The sequence below is a fragment of the Geotrypetes seraphini genome, chromosome 3, assembly GCF_902459505.1.
Source record: "Geotrypetes seraphini chromosome 3, aGeoSer1.1, whole genome shotgun sequence".
In the NCBI taxonomy this organism is placed as follows: domain Eukaryota; kingdom Metazoa; phylum Chordata; class Amphibia; order Gymnophiona; family Dermophiidae; genus Geotrypetes; species Geotrypetes seraphini.
In genome coordinates, this window is record NC_047086.1 from 409,258,425 (window position 1) to 409,278,850 (window position 20,426).

The window sequence follows — 20,426 nt, forward strand, 5'->3', positions numbered from 1 at the left end:
GGAGGGCGCTCCAGCGGGGAAGGCTTCTTAGCCGGCTTACCTGACTGTTGCGACGCCGGCGCGGTATTGTGCGGTGTCGAAGAGGTGGGTGCCGACTGAGATGGGGCCGATGCTGGTGTCGATGTCGCAGGGTCAGACATATCGGCACCGAAAAGTAACCGTTGCTGAATTTGACGGTTTTTTAAAGTTGGTTTTTTTAATGTGGCACAGCGGGTGCAGGTGGAAGCCCTATGCTCGGGACCCAGGCACTGTAAGTACCAGTTGTGCGGGTCGGTCAGAGAAATGGGCCGTGCACACCGCTGGCACTTCTTAAACCCTGGCTGGGGGGGGGGGCATGAAAGTAAAAACGGCTTCTGCCAAATCGAAGGCCGAGGCCTCGATGGTGGCAACAGGTCCCGCCGGGGCGAAACCGAAATAAAATAAAAAAGAAAAGGATTCTTTTTTTTTTTTTTTTTTGAAAACAAGAAAATAATAAAAGAAAAAGGAAATATTATTTCCTCACAGGATTTCGCGAGCGGGAAGGCGATACAAAAAAATCTTTTCAACAGCCGTTGAAAAGGACGCGTCTTCTTACATAGAAACATAGAAATAGATGGCAGATAAGGGCCACGGTCCATCAAGTCTGCCCGGCTCCGCGGAAACTAAGAAACTGGGGACCGCGCGCCTCCGTAGGGCGGGAAGGCACTCGCGTGTGCGCGGTGCGGCCTGCTAGAACTTTCCAAGTTCTTAGAGTGCAATCACTCTAAAATTGTCCGTACCGGGGCTCCGTAGGTGCCGTCACCCATCAGTCAAAAATATACTGCCTGCTTGTCCTGGGATAAAGTAAGATATAAAGGTATAAACAAAAGGGTGGGGTTAAAAACAAGTAAGTCCAATAGAAGTGGACTTGTAAAAGATAAAAAAGTTTCATTTGTTTTTTTTAAATTAAAATCTTTAAAAGGACATTTACACTTGAAAGGCATCTTTAAAAATGAATATCTTAAGGAAAGATTTAAATTTCCCAAGATTAGTTATCTCTCTAAGAGCATTTGGTGCTGAGTTCCAGAGGGTTGGGGCAACTACTGAAAAGTTGGACTTAGATGTTTTTGGGTTTTTTAAAAATGCCCCTCAGTATATCTAATTCCTATAACGTGCAACTCCAAAGAGAATGTGGTCAGAGAAATGATCATGGGAGACAGAATACAGTGAAATGGGGAGAGAAGTCTTTTTTAGATATCTTAGCAACAGGAAGAAGTGCAAAAGGTCCACAGTAGGACTGTAGAAGACAAACCCAAATAAGAATGGAAGTGAGGTAGAACAATTTTCAGAGGACTGTGTTCATGAAGAGCTAGCTAAACTAAAGGTGGACAAAGCAACGGGGCAAGAGTACTGAAGAAACTTAAGGAAATTCTAGCAGCTCTGCTGGCTGACCTTTTCAATGCTTCTCTAGAGTCAGGAGTGGTCTTGGAAGACTCCAGAAGGGAAGATTTGGCCCCTCTCCACAAAAGGGGAAGTAAGGAGGAGGTTGGGAACTACATGCCTGCTACTTTGACTTCTGTGGTAAGTAAATTAATAGAAACACTATTAATTTTTGAAACCCAATGGATTACAAGACCCATGGAAACATGGTTTTACTAGAGGCAATGCTTGTCCAACAAATCTGATTAATTTGGGTGACCCGAGAGATGGATAGAGGGAGAGCTCTAGACACAGTCTCCCTGATATTCAGCTGGCGGTAGTCAGCAATTTTTAAACGCTGATCATCGCTGGCTAAATTATGCACCAATATTCAGTGCTGGTCCATGTCCAGGCACTGGCACTCAATACACTAGTAGGGGGCATTTTCAAAACTCTAGAAAACAGCATAAATCGGCACTTGGATGATTTTCTCACTGAAATGTCCAAATGCTGATTTTTGAAGCCGACTTTCTAGGTTACTTAGCCATTGTGCGTCCAAATTTTCAGGGAGTTGAATATTAAAAGTTATTGCCAAAGATGGATGTAGGGCAGAAAGTGAAGGAGAGAAAACAGCAAATGGATAAGGAGCCCTGGATACACAGTAAAGAGCACAGACCGAAGGAAGTGCAGCCAGAGATTGGGAAAACGTGATTATGATTTTATTTTCAATTTAGTTTCAGAATTTACATCTGCTGTCTGTATTTTGCACTGTTCAGGAAGAAATGTATTTCTTTATATTCTCTGGTGTTGTACCGCATGCAGAGCCTGGCATATTAGGGTTTTGTTTGTGTATATTAGGACTTTTAGATTCTGGTCCTGTATTTACATAGGATCTGTCTGTGTTCGGCACGTGTGACTAAGGCCAGGAATTCTGGTAGGAATGAATGTCGTGAAGCGTTATGGGTGTCATGGCCCCAAGTAGGAAGATATTTGTTGGCAGTTTATCCAGATCTCGGGGCCACATGTGAAGGGCCTCTGCGCAAGTGAAGATGTAAGTGTGATGACATCACATGAGCATGATGTCATTGGGTCGACGTCCACGCATGCGCAGAGGCCCTCTAGACACATGGGAAGGAGACATGAGATTTGTGTGGGGGCGGGGCCAGGGGTAGAATGGGTTAGGGTCAGGGACAGAATTGGGGCAGGGATGGGATGGAATGGGGTGGATGGGGCCACGTGTCCTCTTTTTATAAAGAGGGAATCTAATAACCCTTTCATATAAACTAATTTATGGGAAACAATTTATGATCTGACATTCCACTTTCCAATCAACTAACAATAATGTCAACAATTTTTAACTTCATTCTGGAGGTGATTGAAAATAGAGTAAAAACAGCAATCGAGCAGAGAGTTCAGCACGGGATTGATATTTATTTATCCAGAAATTTCTGGATATTTGTAACACGATCACAAGCATGGTGAACATAGTGGCTCGGCCATACCTGAGGAGGGCCTGAATTGAGTACTGTGATAAATAATAATACTAATAACAGTTTATATACTGCAGGACCGTGAAGTTCTATGTGGTTTACAATGATTAGAAATGTTACAGATTGAATGGAATAAACAAAGTACAGACTTAGGGATTGATAGTTCTAGCGATCGTTTGTTGAGGTCTAGGATTGTATAGGTTGGTTTCCCAAGTATTTCAGGAACAGATGTGTTTTTAGGCGTTTCCTGAATTCCCCATAGGTAGTAGGCACGAGCAATTGTTCAAGGTCTTTACCCCATAGTGCTGCTTGATGTGCGAAAAAATGTTGGTGATGACTTTTAAATTTACAACCTCTAACCAGTGGAGAAACAAAGTTCGGGTGTAAGCTTCGCCTATGTCTGTTGGTTATGAAAGAGAAAAGGTCTGTTAAGAACATAAGAATTTGCCTCCGCTGGGTCAGACCAGAGGTCCATCGCGCCCAGCAGTCCGCACCTGCGGCGGCCCATCAGGTTCATGACCTGTCAGGTTATATTGATTTAGCCCTATAGCCCCCTTGTTTTTATCTATACTCTTTCCATACTCATATCTATCATTTTCTGTACCCCTCAATCCCCCTATCCTTCAAAAATCCATCCAATCCCTCTTTGAATCCCCGTAGCGTACTCTGCCCGACCACTTCCTCCGGGAGTGCGTTCCATGTGTCCACAACTCTCTGTGTGAAGAAGAACCTCCTGGCATTGATTCTTTTTTTTTTTTTTTTGGAAAATATGTTTATTAAAGGATCAATGCACAAGAGAAAATACATAATGCAACCAAGCGAAAAAACAGCAAAGTACATAATACAAGGGTTCATACAAATAGCAAACAGAAAATAAGCAAATCAACAGCAAAGCATCTCCCATGCAAATCCAGTTTTTGAATGAAAAAACAACCCCCCTCCCCCCACCCTGTGCACCCCGGGACTCCAACCAGCACTAAAAGGAACTCCAACAATCCAGATAGGTTACAGATTTCCAACTCGCAGCCCCCCGGCGATGCTGCCGCTCCCAGCCAGCCATCAGAGACATATTAGCTCGCCACTGTTGGACTGTAGGTCGCATGGTGCCAATCCAGTGGCGAAGAATTAGTTTTTTTGTGATTCCCAAGGCCACTAGAAGAAAGCGCCTCCCAGGTTCGCTAATACCCGCCTCCACCAGGGGACTCGTGACACCCAACATTAGAAAATTCAAAAAAATGATGTACCAAAGTATCCCGAAGAGCCGGGTAACGGGGGCAACAGTCATCAGGCCATAGCCCCATCTGGCGCCCTTTACAGCTCGTCAAATAAGATTGGTGCAGGATCTGAAGATGGACTTCATGTAAACTCACATTAGGGGAGGCGGATGCACATTCCTGAAAACACAGAGCTAATTCCTCAGCAGAAACCTGCTCTCCCAAGGCTAGAGTCCAATCTTCCGCCATAGCATCGAGAATCTTTCCAGACCGCCACTCCTTCCCCAACTTGTACCACTCCGAGAGCGTGTTAAATTCAGAAGGGGCGGACATAAACTAGTGATCCAAAGAAGAGAAAGTGGGCAAGCTGCCTGCTGACGAGCGGAGCGCCAAACAGTAGCTACGAAGCTGTAAATAGGCGAACATAGACCCTTCAGTCCAACCCCAACGGTCCCTACATGCCAGAAAAGAGGAAGCTTCTCCCAACCCCAATTCAGCAACCTGCCCCACAAAACGACACCCAGACTTCCGAGCTGAGGCAAAAAATGCGTCCTGGCATTGGTTCTAAACTTGTCCCCTTCCAGTTTCTCCGAGTGCCCTCTTGTGCTTATAGTTCCCCGTAGTTTGAAGAATCTATCCTTGTCTACCTTCTCCATGCCCTTCATGATCTTGAAAGTTTCTATCATGTCTCCCCTAAGCCTCCTCTTTTCCAGGGAGAAGAGCCCCAGCCTGTCAGCGTATGAACAGTCCTCCATACCATTTATCATTTTCGTAGCTCTTCTCTGGACCTTCTGAAGCATCGCCATGTCTTTGTTGAGGTACGGCGACCAATATTGGACGCAGTACTCCAGGTGCGGGCGCACCATTGCACGATACAGTGGCATGATGACTTCCCTCGTCCTGGTTGTAATTCCCTTCTTAATGATGCCCAGCATTCTGTTAGCTTTCTTCGAGGCCGCTGCACATTGCGCCGATGATTTCATTGTTGTATCCACCAGCACACCCAAGTCTTTTTCAAGATTACTCTCCCCCAGCAATGTTCCCCCCATTTTGTAGCTGTACCTCGGGTTCCTTTTCCCTATATGCATGACCTTGCATTTTTCTATGTTAAAGCACATTTGCCATTTGTTTGCCCACTCTTCCAGTTTGCTTAGGTCCCTTTGCAGGTCTTCGCACTCCTCTGTGTTCCTAACTCTGCTGCAGAGTTTGGTGTCATCAGCAAATTTTATAACTTCACACTTCGTCCCCGTTTTCAAGTCATTGATAAATATATTGAACAGCAGTGGTCCATGCTCATGACCCTCTGCCACCCTCATGACACCGCTCGTGACCCTCTGCCAGTCGGAGTATTGGTTCTTCTCTCCAACCCTTTGCTTTCTGCCGGCCAACCAGTGCCTGATCCATCTGTGTACATCCCCTCCCACCCCGTGGTTCCACAGCTTCTTAAGTAGCCGCTCATGGGGCACCTTGTCAAAGGCTTTTTGGAAGTCGAGATAAATGGGTTCCCCTTTATCCATCTGGCTGTTTATCCCTTCAAAGAAGTGCAGTAGATTTGTTTGGCATGATCTTCCCTTGCAGAAGCCATGTTGGCTCGGTTTCAGCTGTCCATTTCTTTCTTTGTGTTCACAGATGCTATCCTTTATTAATGCTTCCATCATCTTGCCCGGAACCGAAGTCAAGCTCACCGGCCTGTAGTTCTCCGGGTCACCCCTCGATCCCTTTTCAAAGATAGGTGTGACATTTGCTATCTTCCAGTCCTCCGGTACCTTCCCAGTGCTTAAGGGTAGATTACAGATTTGTCGGAGTGTGTCCGCTATTTCCGTCCTCAGTTCTTTTAGTACCCTTGGGTGGATTCCGTCCGGGCCCGGTGATTTGTCACTTTTCAATCTGTTATGTATTTAGGGGCTAAGCCATAAAGTACCTTGAAGCAAAAACAACCAAACTTGAATTTCACACGTGCCTCCATTGGCAGCCAGTGTAGAAGTCGATAGGAAGGTGTTACATGATCAAACTTCTTCAGTCCACAAAGTAGTCTAACCGCTGCATTTTGTACCAGTTGCAATTGCCGCATATTCTTCCGGGGGAGTGCCAAGTAGGCGATGTTACAATAATCGAATTGACTCAGTATAAGGGATTGTACCGGAATTCGAAATGATGAGACATCAAAGTAAGCTCTGATGGATCGAAGCTTCCAGAGAGTGAGAAAGATTTTTCTAATCAAGGAGTCTACCTGGTCTTTCATGGTCAGGCTCTGGTCCAGTGTTACTCCCAATACCTTCATAGTGGGTTGAATGGGATAACTAAGATTATTGATGCACATTGATGCTTTAGTGTCAAGTGGGTGTGGCGATGCTATGAAAAATTTTGTTTTCTCTGAGTTTAGTTTTAGTCTGAATTCAGTCATCCATTGCTCCATCCGATTTAGTACTTCTGTTGCTTTGGGGATGACTTCTGAGACAGAGTTGGTGAATGGGATAATTATCGTGAAGTTGTCAGCGTAGCTTAATAGTTTTATCAACGGCATCTATTGATTCAGATAAGTACAAGGTTTTTATTGGTCATTTATTTATAAAAATGTACATAAGAAGTGAGAGTGGTGGACAATCAGGGAACATGATGAAAATGAAAATGAAAATGATTGGGGCTGCCTTCACTGTTTGAGTACTTAGCGTTCACTGCAGATTTCCACATAATGGGTTTCCTTATTGGGAAAACCCAGTAATGATTTTTGTGAAGAATACTCATTTCCAACTACCCCTTTACTCTGTCTTGTCACGTTTGATGGGCAGGAGAGTAAATCATAAAATGGGAGCAATTTTAAGTGTATTTTGATCTGCTTTCTTTTTTTTCTTCTTGTAATGAGGGCTAAGAATGAGTCTTGTTTTCCTCGAATTTGTATTATCTGCAATTTTTCGAGGACTTTCCTTATTGTTTAATCTTTAGTCATTCAGAATAATAATTTTAAAACTTTCTGGGGAAAAATTTCTACCGCTTCTTTTCAGACTCCAGAGCATCAGAAGTCTGGAGGGAAGAGAGAACAGTTAGTTTGGGGCAAGTACAGCAAAATGTGTGAGTTTTTGCACACAAGTTAGCTCCCAGTTTGTGCCCAATTTTTATTGTGAGCATAAGGACCTGCATTTTTTTCTGACTTCCATGAAGAGAACTGAGTGGAGGTGGATGCACTGTTGACAAATGGGTATCCACACTTGTTGAATTGCATTTATCGGAGGAATACCTTTTAGTGTATAAATAGTTATGCACTCAATATCATTCCAGTATAGCAATCTGAGTGCTAATACAACTTATGTCCATATATCTTCCATGTTGATGTACATTTGTTTTTGCCCTCAGCTTTTTTGCATTGCGTAATGCTCGCATGAAGAAACCATGTGCTGTACTTGGAGTGATCTGGGGACTAAAACTATGCCAGGGTACACCTGGCGGGTCCTCCGCATGAGCGGATCGCCGGACTTGATGGACCTAGGGAGATGGCACTTCTTATGTTCTTATGATGATGCTGTGATGGTTCCCTTTAATTTGTGGTCTTTATATCTCAGGATATGGCCTTACTGAGCACATCATATTCAAATAATTTAAGCGTGAAAAATAATTTTGAATTGAAGTTAAAAATTGTTGACAAGACATTATTATTAGTTGATTGAAAACCCATAAAAGTTACAAGTCCATTTGACAAATTAGTCAAGCAACCACAGTGAACTTAAGCGTCAGCAAATGCAATAATTAACCAAGACACAGTCCAAGCAATATTTTTGCAAGTTCCCCCCCCCCCCACACACACACGCATAGGCTGTCAATTTCATTTGGCTTACAGATGAGAACATTTTAATGGTCGAGCCACCTAGTGCTACTCAACATGAGTGACTTTATGCATAGACTGCAGTAAAGAAGTACGATAGTTCTGTCTACATTCGACAAATTGGCCATGGTCTCTATTGGAGTGTCCAAAATGAGAAACAGCTTTTCTTCATCGACCCAGGTACAAAAATTAATGGAGAGTACTATTGTGAAGTTTTACTGCTACCAGCCATCCAGTGTATCACTGGCAACGTTTACATGTTTCAGCAGCACAGTGCACCTGCTCTTCATGCTTGTGAAACCATTCAGCTGCTGAAGAGAATAACTCCGCATGTCATTTTCCTGGAACTTGTTAATTATAGGATGTGGTGGTCTTATGCAGCCATTTGTTTATGAAAGATTGATTAAATAAGGAAAACGGTTAAAATGAAGCTATAAGGATTGGTGGCAAAGGTTAGGACTGTAAATCAAGCATGGATGTTATTTAAAAATACCATCATAGAAGCCCAGACCAGATGTATTCCACATACCATCAAAGGTAGAAAGAAGAGGAAATGAGAGCCAGCATGGTTAAAAGGTGAAGTGAAAGAGGCTATTAGAGCCAAAAAAAAAGGATCCGAATGCAGAAAATAAGAAGAAACAGATGCAAAGACAGCTAAGAAAGAATATGAAGAGAAACTTGCAAAAGAGGCAAAAACTCATAGCATTTTTTTTAGGTACATCAGAAGCAGAACACCTGTGAGGGAATCTGTAGGACCGTTGGATGACCAAAGAGCGAAAGGGGCACTCAGGGAGGATAAGGCCATAGCGGAGAGACTGAATTAATTCTTTGCTTCAGTCTTTACGGAAAAAGATGTAAGAGATCTACCTGAACCGGAAATGGTATTCAAGGGTGATGATGCGAAGGAACGGAAAGAAATCTTGGTGAATCTGGAAGATGTACTAAGCCAGGATGCTGAAAGAACTCAACCATTAACCCCCACTTTTACAGAAGCATGGAAGAGGTTTTTATCGCTGGTTGGCATGCTCAATGCTCTGCACTGCTCTGATGCTCCTAGGAACTCTGTGACCATTGGAGTAACCTAGAGCATTCAGTACACCGGCCGGCGATTAAAACCTCTTCCATGCTTTTGTAAAAGGGGTATGGAGTAAATTGCCAATCTGCTGTTAATGATCTGTAACCTGTTGCTAAAATCATCCCTAGTACCTAAAGATTAGAGGTTGGTCAATATTTAAAAAGGGATCTGGGGGTGATCCAAGAAATTACAGACATACATGATTTAATGAGAGTCAAGATGGGTTCAGCCGAGGGAGATCTTGCCTCACCAATTTGCCCGACTTCATCGACGAAGCCATCAAAGAGGTTTCCCATTTGGCAGAGCTGACCCATGACAGATCCATCCTCGAGACACCCAGGTCTCCAGTTACAAATTCCACGATCGGGGTGCAAGAAATGATAGGAGATACCGGTCCCTGGCAGCTGGTAACCTCCTCCACGGGAAAACGTAAACCCCCCCCCCTTTTCTCACTTCCTTTTTCTTCTTTTTGTCCCAAACAGGGCAGCTCTACTTCTTCACCACAACTCAATCTGAACTACAGATACCACGTCTTGCAGGATATTACTACTGAGGAGGTAGCGGAAGAAGCTCGGGAAGACACCCAGCGCACAACTTGGACTCCAAACCACGCTGATCATCCCCCCCGGAAGGAGCGTAGAGTGGTAGTCATCGGGGACTCCATGCTGCGAGGAACCGAGGGTCCAATTTGTAGACCAGATTTGCAGTCGAGGGAGGTCTGCTGTCTCCCTGGAGCCAGGATTCGTGACGTCACCACCTCTCTCGATAAAATACTAAAACCTACTGACCACTTCCCTATGCTTCTTATCCATATAGGTACAAACGACACTGCAAGGAACACCTTAGAGAACATACCCGATGACTTCAGAGCCCTGGGTAGGAAGCTGAAGCAGACGGGTGCACAGGTGGTCTTCTCATCCATCCTCCCAGTTAGAGACAGAGGAAGAGCCAGGGAAGAACGCATCCAACGTACCAACGAGTGGCTTCGCAACTGGTGCATTGAGATGAACTTTGGATTCCTGGACCATGGAAAGGCACTCCAGGGACTGCAGGGACCAGACGGACTTCACTTGACCAAAAGAGGTAAAAACGTACTGGGACACCGTCTAGCCCGCCTACTTCGCAGGGCTTTAAACTAGGTAAGTTGGGGGAGGGTATCCACTCACATTCCACAGCAGTAAGGAATCATCCAGTGGAGGCGAGACACAACCGCCCTTTTGAGCCCAAGGTAAGCACCCATAGCACGCATGACAGCTCTAACAAACACAAGGGATGGAGGGCCATGTATGTCAATGCACACAGCTTAGGCAATAAAATTCTGCAATTGGAAACCGAGATAGTGAATGCCAACCTAGATGTGGTGGCAATATCCGAGACCTGGTTCACGGACTCTCATGGGTGGGATATGGCTATACCGGGTTACAGTTTACTTCGTCGAGACAGAGAGGGCAGATTAGGCGGAGGGGTAGCTCTATACATTAAAGAAGGAATCAAAACCACCAGAATCTCGGAAGTCAAGTACACCGGGGAATCCCTCTGGGTGAACCTGGCCAGAGGAAGAGAAAAATGCCTGTATCTTGGTGTGGTATATAGACCTCCGAGACAACCGGAAGACAAGGACACGGAACTAATCGAAGACATAGAAAATATCGCGCTAAGGGGGGACGTTGTACTAATGGGAGACTTCAATATGCCGGATGTAGACTGGAGCACACCTTCAGCAACAACCAGCGGAAGCAAGAGGCTATTAGCCTCCATAAGAGGAGCACTCCTCAATCAAATGGTAATGGAACCCACTAGGGCCCAAACGATCCTTGACCTAGTACTCACCAATGGAGAAAGCGTCTCAGAAATCTTCGTGGGAGATAAGCTAGCCTCCAGCGATCACAACATGATATGGTTCCATCTGAGGAAAGGTTTCCATAGATCAAACACTAAAACAAAGGTACTCAACTTCCGAGGAACAGACTTTGCACGTATGGGAGTTTTCGTCCATCAGGCACTCCAGGACCAAACGGAGACAGAGAATGTGGAGGATATGTGGTCATCCCTGAAATCTGTCATACACGAGGCAACCTGCCGTTACATAAAATCATCACATAAACAGCGGAGAAAGGACAAACCCCAGTGGTTCACCGCAGAGATCTCACGTCTCGTTAAGGAGAAGAAAAACGCATTTGCTTCCTTCAAACGCACCGGGAAAAGCGAAGATCAACTGCTACACAGGATCAAGTCCACAGAGGTCAAAACGGCAGTCAGGGAGGCCAAACTTCGAGTGGAAGAAACTCTAGCAAACAACATTAAGAAAGGGGACAAATCCTTCTTCCGGTATATCAGTGACAGGAAAAAAAAACACAGACGGGATAGTACGCCTGAAAAAAACAGACGGGAATTACGCAGAATCAGATCCCGAAAAAGCAGAAATACTAAATAAATACTTCAGCTCGGTCTTCACCTGCGAGGCGCCAGGGTCCGGCCCTCAATTGAAACCACAGTCAAACACAAAAGACCCGTTTCGGAATTTTAAATTCACACCCAGCGAGGTTTACTTTGAGCTAACAAAACTCAAGGTGGACAAAGCCATGGGACCGGACAATCTGCACCCCAGAGTGCTTAGGGAATTAGGTGATGTCCTGGCAGAACCGTTAGCCGTACTATTCAATCTCTCACTGAGTACAGGGACAGTCCCCTTGGACTGGAAAACAGCTAACGTCGTTCCTCTACACAAAAAGGGTTGCAAGACAGAGGCTGCAAATTACAGACCGGTGAGTCTGACATCAATAGTATGCAAAATCATGGAAACACTGATCAAACGCCAGTTGGACACGGTCTTGAACGAAGGGAATCTACGGGACCCCAATCAACATGGATTCACCAAGGGTAGGTCCTGCCAATCAAACCTCATCAGCTTCTTTGACTGGGTAACAAAAAGACTGGATGAAGGAGATTCACTGGACATAGTGTACCTGGACTTCAGTAAAGCTTTTGACAGCGTCCCACACCGCAGACTGTTAAATAAGATGAAATCAATGGGGTTGGGAGAGACTCTGACGGCATGGGTCAGAGACTGGCTGAGTGGCAGACGTCAGAGGGTGATGGTTAACGGTACTTTCTCTGGGACATCGGAGGTGACCAGCGGGGTGCCTCAGGGCTCGGTCTTGGGTCCGCTCCTCTTTAACATATTCATAGGAGATCTGACTCAAGGGCTTCAAGGTAAAGTAACATTATTCGCCGACGCCGCCAAACTATGTAATATGGTAAGCGAGGGCAATTTACAAGATAGTAGGGCGCAGGACTTGCGCACATTGGAATGCTGGTCCTCAACCTGGCAGCTGGGCTTCAATGCTGGAAAATGTAAGGTCATGCACCTAGGTAACAGAAACCCGTGCAGAACTTATACCTTGAACGGGGAGACTTTGACCAGGACTTCAGCGGAACGAGATTTGGGAGTAATCATTAGTGCAGACATGAAATCTGCCAATCAGGTGGAGAAGGCTTCCTCAAAGGCAAGGCAGATGCTGGGTTGCATCCGTAGAAGTTTTGTCAGCAGAAAGCCTGCTGTCATTATGCCATTGTACAGGGCCATGGTGAGACCTCATCTGGAATACTGCGTGCAATTCTGGAAGCCACACTACCGCAAAGACGTGCAGAGGGTCGAGTCGGTCCAAAGAATGGCCACCAGAATGGTCTCAGGGCTTAAAGGTCTCCCGTACGAAGCAAGACTAGACAATTTGCAGCTCTACACTCTAGAGGAGCGCAGGGAGAGGGGAGACATGATTGAGACGTTTAAATACGTCACCGGACGTATAGAAGTGGAAGATGACATCTTCCTTCTTAGAGGCCCCTCAACCACAAGAGGGCACCCGCTCAAACTCAGGGGCGGAAAATTTCACGGCGACACCAGGAAGTATTTCTTCACGGAGCGAGTGATTGATCGGTGGAACGGGCTTCCAGTGCAGGTGATCGAGGCCAGCAGCGTGCCAGATTTTAAGAATAAATGGGACGCCCATGTGGGATCCCTAAGAGGGTCAGGGCAAAACACTAGCTAATCTCAAGGGGAGGGTCTATAGTGGGCAGACTTGATGGGCCTTGGCCCTTTTCTGCCGTCATCTTTCTATGTTTCTATGTTTCGTTTAATAAACATGTGGATAAAGGTGAGTTGGTTGATAAGAACATAAGAAATGCCTTCACCGAATCAGACCCTTGATCCATCCAGTCTGGTGACCCGCAAACGCAGAGGCCCAACTAGGTGCTTCCTAATGAAGACCCAGGTGTTCCCAGATGAGACCTTGTTTACCTGTATCCCTCAATGTGATTTGCAAGAAGGTATGCATCCAACTTGCCCTTGAATCCTATAATGGAGGTCTCCGTCACAACCTCCTCCGGGAGAGCGTTCCAAGCGTCCACCACTCGCTGTGTGAAACAGAACTTCCTGACATTTGTCCTGGGCCTGTCACCTCTCAATTTCAGTACATGACCTCTCGTCCGAGTCACATTTGACAACGTGAATAACGATGCATCTTGCTGGATTTTATCAAATCCTTTTAGTATTTTAAAAGTCTCTATCATATCTCCACGCATTCTTCTCTTCTCAAGGGTGAACAAGCTCAGTTTTCTGAGGCGTTCTTTGTAGTTCAAATTTCCCATACCTTATACTAGTTTTGTAGCTCGCCTCTGCACCCTTTCCAGCAGGGTTATATCCTTTTTTAGGTAGGGAGACCAGTGTTGGATACAATACTCCAGATGTGGCCTGACCATTGCTCTGTAAAGCGGCATTATGACGTTAGCCGATCTACTTGTGATTCCCTTCTTAATCATGCCCAACATCCTGTTCGCTTTCTTTGCAGCCGCCGCGCATTGTGCCGACGGTTTCAGTGTCCGGTCTATCAGTACCCCCAGGTCTCTTTCCTGTTCGCTCTTGCTCAATGTCACACCTAACATTTTATATTCATGTTCCTTGTTCTTTGTGCCTAGGTGCATCACTTTGCATTTTTCTATATTGAACTTCATCTGCCACTTTTCCGCCCATTTCTCTAGCTGATTCAAATCTCTCTGGAGTTCTTCACTATCCATTTGTGATCTAACTGACTGACATAATTTCGTGTCATCTGCAAACTTGATTATATTACTCGTTGTTTCCTCTACTAGGTCATTTATGAATATATTGAATAAGATTGGCCCAAGGACCGAGCCCTGGGGCACACCGCTTGTCACCTTTTCCCAGTCCGAGAACTTCCCATTTATGCTTACCCTCTGCAATCTGCTTTCCAGCCAATTGGCTATCCATCTTAGTATATCCCCTTCAATTCCATGGCTTTGTAGCTTCTTCAGAAGCCTAGCGTGTGGAACCTTGTCGAACGCCTTCTGGAAGTCCAAGTATATTATATCCATCGGGTGTCCGCTATCAATATGTTTGTTGACCTTCTCAAAAAATTGAAGTAAATTCGTCAGACATGACTTCCCCTTCCTGAAGCCGTGTTGACTGTCTCTCATCAGGTCATGATTTTCCAGGTGCTGCACTATGCTGTCTTTGATTAGCGCTTCAACCATCTTCCCAGGAACCGACATAAGACTCACAGGTCTATAGTTGCCTGGTTCTCCTCTCGATCCTTTTTTGTAGATTGAAATGACATTTGCTATCTTCCAATCCTCTGGTTTTCGCCCGGTTCTGATTGACAAATTAGCTAAGGATTGTAAGAGCTCTCCGATTTCTACCTTAAGTTCCTTTAGCACTCTCGGGTGAATTCCGTCCGGTCCAGGGGACTTGTCACTTTTTAGCCTATCGATCTGATAGTATATCATGTCCAGGTTCACACTCACTGTGGTGAAGCTATCCTTGATTTCTCCCTTGAATACTTTCCTGGTTCGGGCATTGATGCAGTGTCTTCCCTGGTAAAGACAGACGCGTAGAATGAATTTAGCCTATTGGCAATCTTTTTGTCTTCCTTGATGTACCCTTTTCTTCCCTGATCATCGAGAGGGCCTACTGCTTCCTTTGCTGGTTTTTTCCCTTTTATATATCTGAAAAAGGGCTTGAGGTTTTTGGCTTCTTGCGCTATCTTTTCCTCATAGACCTTTTTGGCGTCTCTTACTGCCTTGTGACACTTCTTCTGGTCAGCCTTGTGACTGTTCCAGGCCTCCGTTGTTTGTTCGCATTTCCATTTTTTAAACGAGTTCCTCTTTTCCCTTACCGCATCCTTCACCCCTTTAGTCAGCCAAGCTGGTTCTCCTTTGTTCATATTTTTCCTTCCTTTGGCTATCCGCGGAATGTAGAGATTCTGCGCTTCGGTGATAGTAGTTTTTAGTAGGGACCATGCTTGATCGACAGTTTTGATTTCGGCTGTCCTTTGCTTGAGCCTTTTTTTAACCATGGCTCTCATGCTGTCGTAATTCCCTTTTCTGAAGTTAAAGGTTGTGGTTTGAGTCTTGGTTCATTTCCCCTTTCTGATTCCGATTTTAAAATTGATCTTGTTGTGATCACTCGTCCCTAGTGGGACCGTGACTTTCACGTCTGATGTCCTTCCAGTTATGCCGTTTAGGACCAAGTCCAAGGTTGCGGTTCCTCTTGTCGGTTCTCCCTCCATTTGTTCCAAGAACTTTGTTCCCCTGCCGCAGTTTGAGGTTCCTAGGTTCCAGTTTATCCCCAGAAAGTTGAAGTCTCCCATGATTGTTACGTTACCTGTTCTACATTTGTGGTTGATTTCCTCTTTCATTGCTGCATCTGTTTCTTCCGTCTGTGTTGGGGGTCGATAATAGAGGCCAATTTTTGTGTCTGCTCCGCTCTGGTTAGGGATCCTTATCCAGAGGGACTCCAGTTTATCTTTTCCGTCCATCATTCCTTCTCTGCTAGACTCTACTCCCTCTTGAACATACAGGGCAATACCTCCCACTTTTTGCCCTATTCTATCTCTATTTCCAGAAAGCTTTTGACAAAGTTCCTCATAAAAGGCTCCTGAGAAAATTAAGGAGTCATGGGATAGGAGACAATGTTCAGTTGTGGATTAGGAATTGGTTATTGGACAGAAAATAGAGGGTGGGGTTAAATGGGAGTGGTTAGAGATACAGCTTTGGCACCCAGGGTTCAAATCCCACACTGCTCCTTGTGACCCCGGGCAAGTCACTTAATCCCCAATTCCCCAGGTACATTAGATAGAGTGGGAGCCCGCCAGGACAATTAGGGAAAAATGCTTGAGAATCTGAATAATTTGTAATCTGCATAGAATTGTAGGATATGTGGAATATAATTTTTTTTTTTTTAAAGGCCATTTTGCTCAATGGAGGAGGGTAAATAGTGGAGTGCTTCAGCGATCTGTACTAGGACCAGTGTTATTTAACATATTTATAAATGATCTGGAAATTGGAATGACGAGTGAGGTGATTCAATTTACAGATGACATAAAAGTATTCAAATTTGTCAAAATGCATGAGGACTGTGAAAAATTGTAGGCAGACCTTAGGACAGTGTTTCTCAACACCCATACGCGTACCCTTAGGGGTACACGAGCTACTTTTTGGAGGTACGCGGCACTGGCCGCCACTGAGGATATTGCCTGCCCGCCCGCCAAAGCCGCCGCCGTTGATCTCTCCTTCCTGCCCTAGCCGCTGAAGGGGTACACGGTTGATATTTGTTAGACTTAGGGGGGTACTTGTCTTAAAGAAGTTGAGAAATTAGGAAATTGGAAGACTGGGCGTCCAAGTGGCAGATGAAATTTAATGTGGACAAATGGAAACTGATGCACATTGGGAAGAATAATCAAATTCACCCAAGAAAAATATCTGGGTGCCATTGTAGACACTATGCTGAAATCTTCTGCCCAATGTGCAGCTGCAGCAAAAAAAGCAAACAGGATGCAAGGAATTATTAGGAAAAAAAAGGTAAATAAGACCGAGAATATTATAATGCCTTCGTATTGCTCCATGGTGCTTTCTCACCTTTAGTATTGTGACACTTCTAGTCACTGTATCTCAAAGGAAGATGTTGATATATTTAATGATGTCAGATTTATATTTTTGCTGTTTCTGTACAGCTTGACTCTTTTGTAAGGCTCAATGGGCTATAAATACAGTTTTATGTTATGTTTAGAAAAGGTCCAAAGAAAAGCGAAGCCCACTGATCGATTCACTAACCTTCTGGCCAATCCTGTCCACACTCGATTACTAAACCAACGAAGGAACACCAATTGGGCTGGCTGATCCAAATGAAGACCAGTCACTCACATCCCTGCCAACTCTCCTGCACAATGCCGCCCTGAAATCCAATAAAATTCCCTCAAAGTAAACCGCCCTCCTTTCTGCCTCCCTGACTGCAGGGAAGGACTGTCCTGTTGTTTGCTGCCCCGACTCTGGATCTCTGCCAACCCGACTCTCCTGCTCTCTGCCGCTCTTCCCTGCAGTATGAGCCCATGGTTTTAACCCGCGGGTTTAAAGTGGGGTTGCATTACAGCATGTTCTGTTCTGTTTCAGAACACTCCGCAGTGCAGCTCCGCTTTAAACCTGTGGGTTAAAACCACGGACTCGCGAGAAAAGTCAAAAATTAAAAGCAAAAAGTTTAGATAAGTGCTGAGTTCACAGAGAGCAAGCACATACGCAGACCATCTACAGGCAAAGAAGATGATCTGAGCATATGTCAGGATCACTCTGCAGCGATCCGTATAGTCGGTGTGGGGCATGCCTCCAATCGCCCCCGTTTGCATGGATCAGATCAATGAGGTAAGTGAATCCAGCCCCAAGATGCTAAAGGCGATGAAACTCCTCTCATATGAGGAAAGACTAAAGAGGTTAAGGCTCTTAAGCTTGGAAAAGAGAGGGTTAAGGGAGGATATGATTGAGTGGTGTAGAATGGATAAGAGTGAATTGAATTTCTACCCTTTCAAAAAGTATGCATAATCCCACCTTTGCATTCTTCTTCTACTCACAGGGCCGCATCAGGTATGGTCATCTCCCTAATCTAAGTGATTTTCTCTTTAGAATTGCACTTATATCCTGCTTCCCAACAGTGGCCAATCCAGGTCAAGATCCCAAAAGACTGCAGACATATCTAAAACCTCACATATTCCAGCATCCATCAAAAATGGAACCCGAACACTAGGTCCAAAATATGCCCTGGACCATGAGCGAGTCCTGTTGTTCCAAATCCTCCATAGCTGTATAAGCCATGGCAGCTCAGTTTCATCCACAAAACATGCAGGTTAAAATAATCAGCCACAGTGAGCTTCAGAAATTGCAAAGGTACATCAGACACATAAACTGGACATCCATCTTCCCTAGTGGGGAGCAAAATAATAACACATTGATAATACTCTGATTCCCCCCCCATCCCTCAACTCATCCATTTTAAGGGGCAAACTCTCTCACAAATTCCAGGACTCATAGTAATGTAGTAAATGATGGCAGATAAAGACCCGAATGGTCCATCCAGCTTGCCCAACCATACATGCTCTATAAATTCATCATTTGTTATAAATGGTCTTTTTTCTGGGCTCTGGATTTCTTCAGCTGGGTATCCCTACCAGCTACATGAAAGGTGGACATAGCTGCTAGGTGGGCCTGTGGCAAATGTGAAAGAGCTCAGGCTAGGGTTACCATATGGCTCCAGAAAAAGGAGGATGGATTGAGACTGGGTTTTACTTCCTTTGCTTTCAATGGAAGTAAAACTCAGATGACTCAATCTGTCCTCCTTTTTCTGGAGCCATATGGTAACCCTAGCTCAGGCCAGCCAAGGTCCACCTGCAGTTACACAACTGCCCTTAGCAGAGCTTCGTGTGAAGGGGTTTCAGAACCGGGTGCTGCAGAGCAGAAGAAAGGCCACTTAGTAGAAATTTGTGTGGAGGTCTTAGCAGGGGAGCTATAAATCAGGACTGCAGAGCATATCTCCAATGTCATGGTCCAGAAACAATTGTTTTGGTTTTGATATTTTGGAAACTAGCATTTCAGCATTATAATTAGACCAAATTGATGAGGTAGCTAAGCTTTAGAAAGCACACTTTTCTTTCTCTAATGCCGCAAGTCGCAAGAATGCTATCATTAGATGAAGCAAAGGTTACAAACACCCTACTAACCCCAGCATGAAAGTTTATCTAAAGACTGGAGAATTCTTGTGCAGAAATCCTGCATGGAAAGCAAACCGAGATCATTTACTTACCATATACTGAGAATGCCAAGAGCACAGGGAGAGGTGACAGCGAGGAGCAGCCAGCGCCAGTCCCGAATCAAGTATGCAACCAGCGAGAGAAGAACATTGCCAATGCTCCACCAGAGACTACTTAGGACTCCAGCCAGTGTGCGATGCTTCATGTCCACCCACTCCACACCTGCAAGAGATCCAGCAGAGGGAAGCACACTGATTAGGGGGTCTCTTTAGCTCTCATCCAAAGGGCCTTCCAGCTCCTTCCATACCCTTTCATGCACAACAATGATGTTATAACATGGCCCAGGCTGGGAATAGGTAGAAAACTATGGCAGATCATCTACTTAGACACACTTAGAAACTAAAGGGTTATTAGAAAATCAAGTGGGCACCTACTCTAGGCATAACTGACGAACCTTTCTGCTGTACTTCTTATTTTTTTTTTTTTTAAGTTCAGCACAAGTTTTATTACAATTTTGTATAATGTACAAACCATGAAGCAAGAGATAAACGTACATATGAAATGTACAAAACAGGGTACAGTCACCATCATGAAGATAACTACAAATGTATGCAACATATATAAACTTAAATTGGAAAATGTTGTCCTATATCAAGATAAAGATAACCTCAGAGTAATAGAATTACATGTATATTTGATAAAGGTGTAGTACATATTGAAGTATACTAAAGTGTACAAAAGGTCATGTATCAGTATACTCAAGAATGGGTTTCCACACATCAAAGAAGCGAGTTAAATTATCAGTCTTTTCAGCATATACTTTTTCAAATTTACTAGTGATAGATAATCTAATCTAATCTAATCCTTAGGTTTGTATACCGCATCATCTCCACATTCGTAGAGCTCGGCGCGGTTTACATTAGAAGAAATAGGAACTACAACAGAGGGTTAGAGATAGAAGTGTGAAGAAAATTTAGAGGACTTGGGATGCCAAGATATAAGAGTATCCTTGATTCCTAAGTTGGAGGGAGACTTACATATTTGAGAAAAGCCAGATAATGTGTTCCACCACATGTGAAAGTCAACTTTGGACAGGTCCTTCCAGTTATGTAATATCGTTTGGATTGCTAACGATAGCATTATGGTTAGAAGAGTAGCTTTATCTTTATCTATTGGTATTGTCAGAGCTTGATCTCTTAAGATGAGGATAGAGAGTGAGAAGTCATGTGTGATATTTAGAATGGAACATATGGTAGTCCACACCTTGTCCCAATATTGTTGAACAAGTGGACATGATATTAGAAGATGTTCAAGGGTTCCTTCTTGCCGTAGACACGACCAGCATAGTGAAGATGCTTTAGAGTC

General features: G+C 44.5%; 1 protein-coding gene across 2 annotated transcripts in view; it reads right to left on the minus strand.

Moving 5' to 3' along the window:
* Positions 1-20,426, minus strand: part of SLC22A7 (solute carrier family 22 member 7) — a 132,303-nt gene that overhangs the window by 73,146 nt on the left and 38,731 nt on the right. For both annotated transcript variants that reach the window (XM_033935776.1, XM_033935775.1), the window contains exon 4: positions 19,115-19,283. In XM_033935776.1, the coding sequence (XP_033791667.1) occupies positions 19,115-19,283 (169 nt within the window). The remainder of the gene's footprint in view (positions 1-19,114; positions 19,284-20,426) is intronic.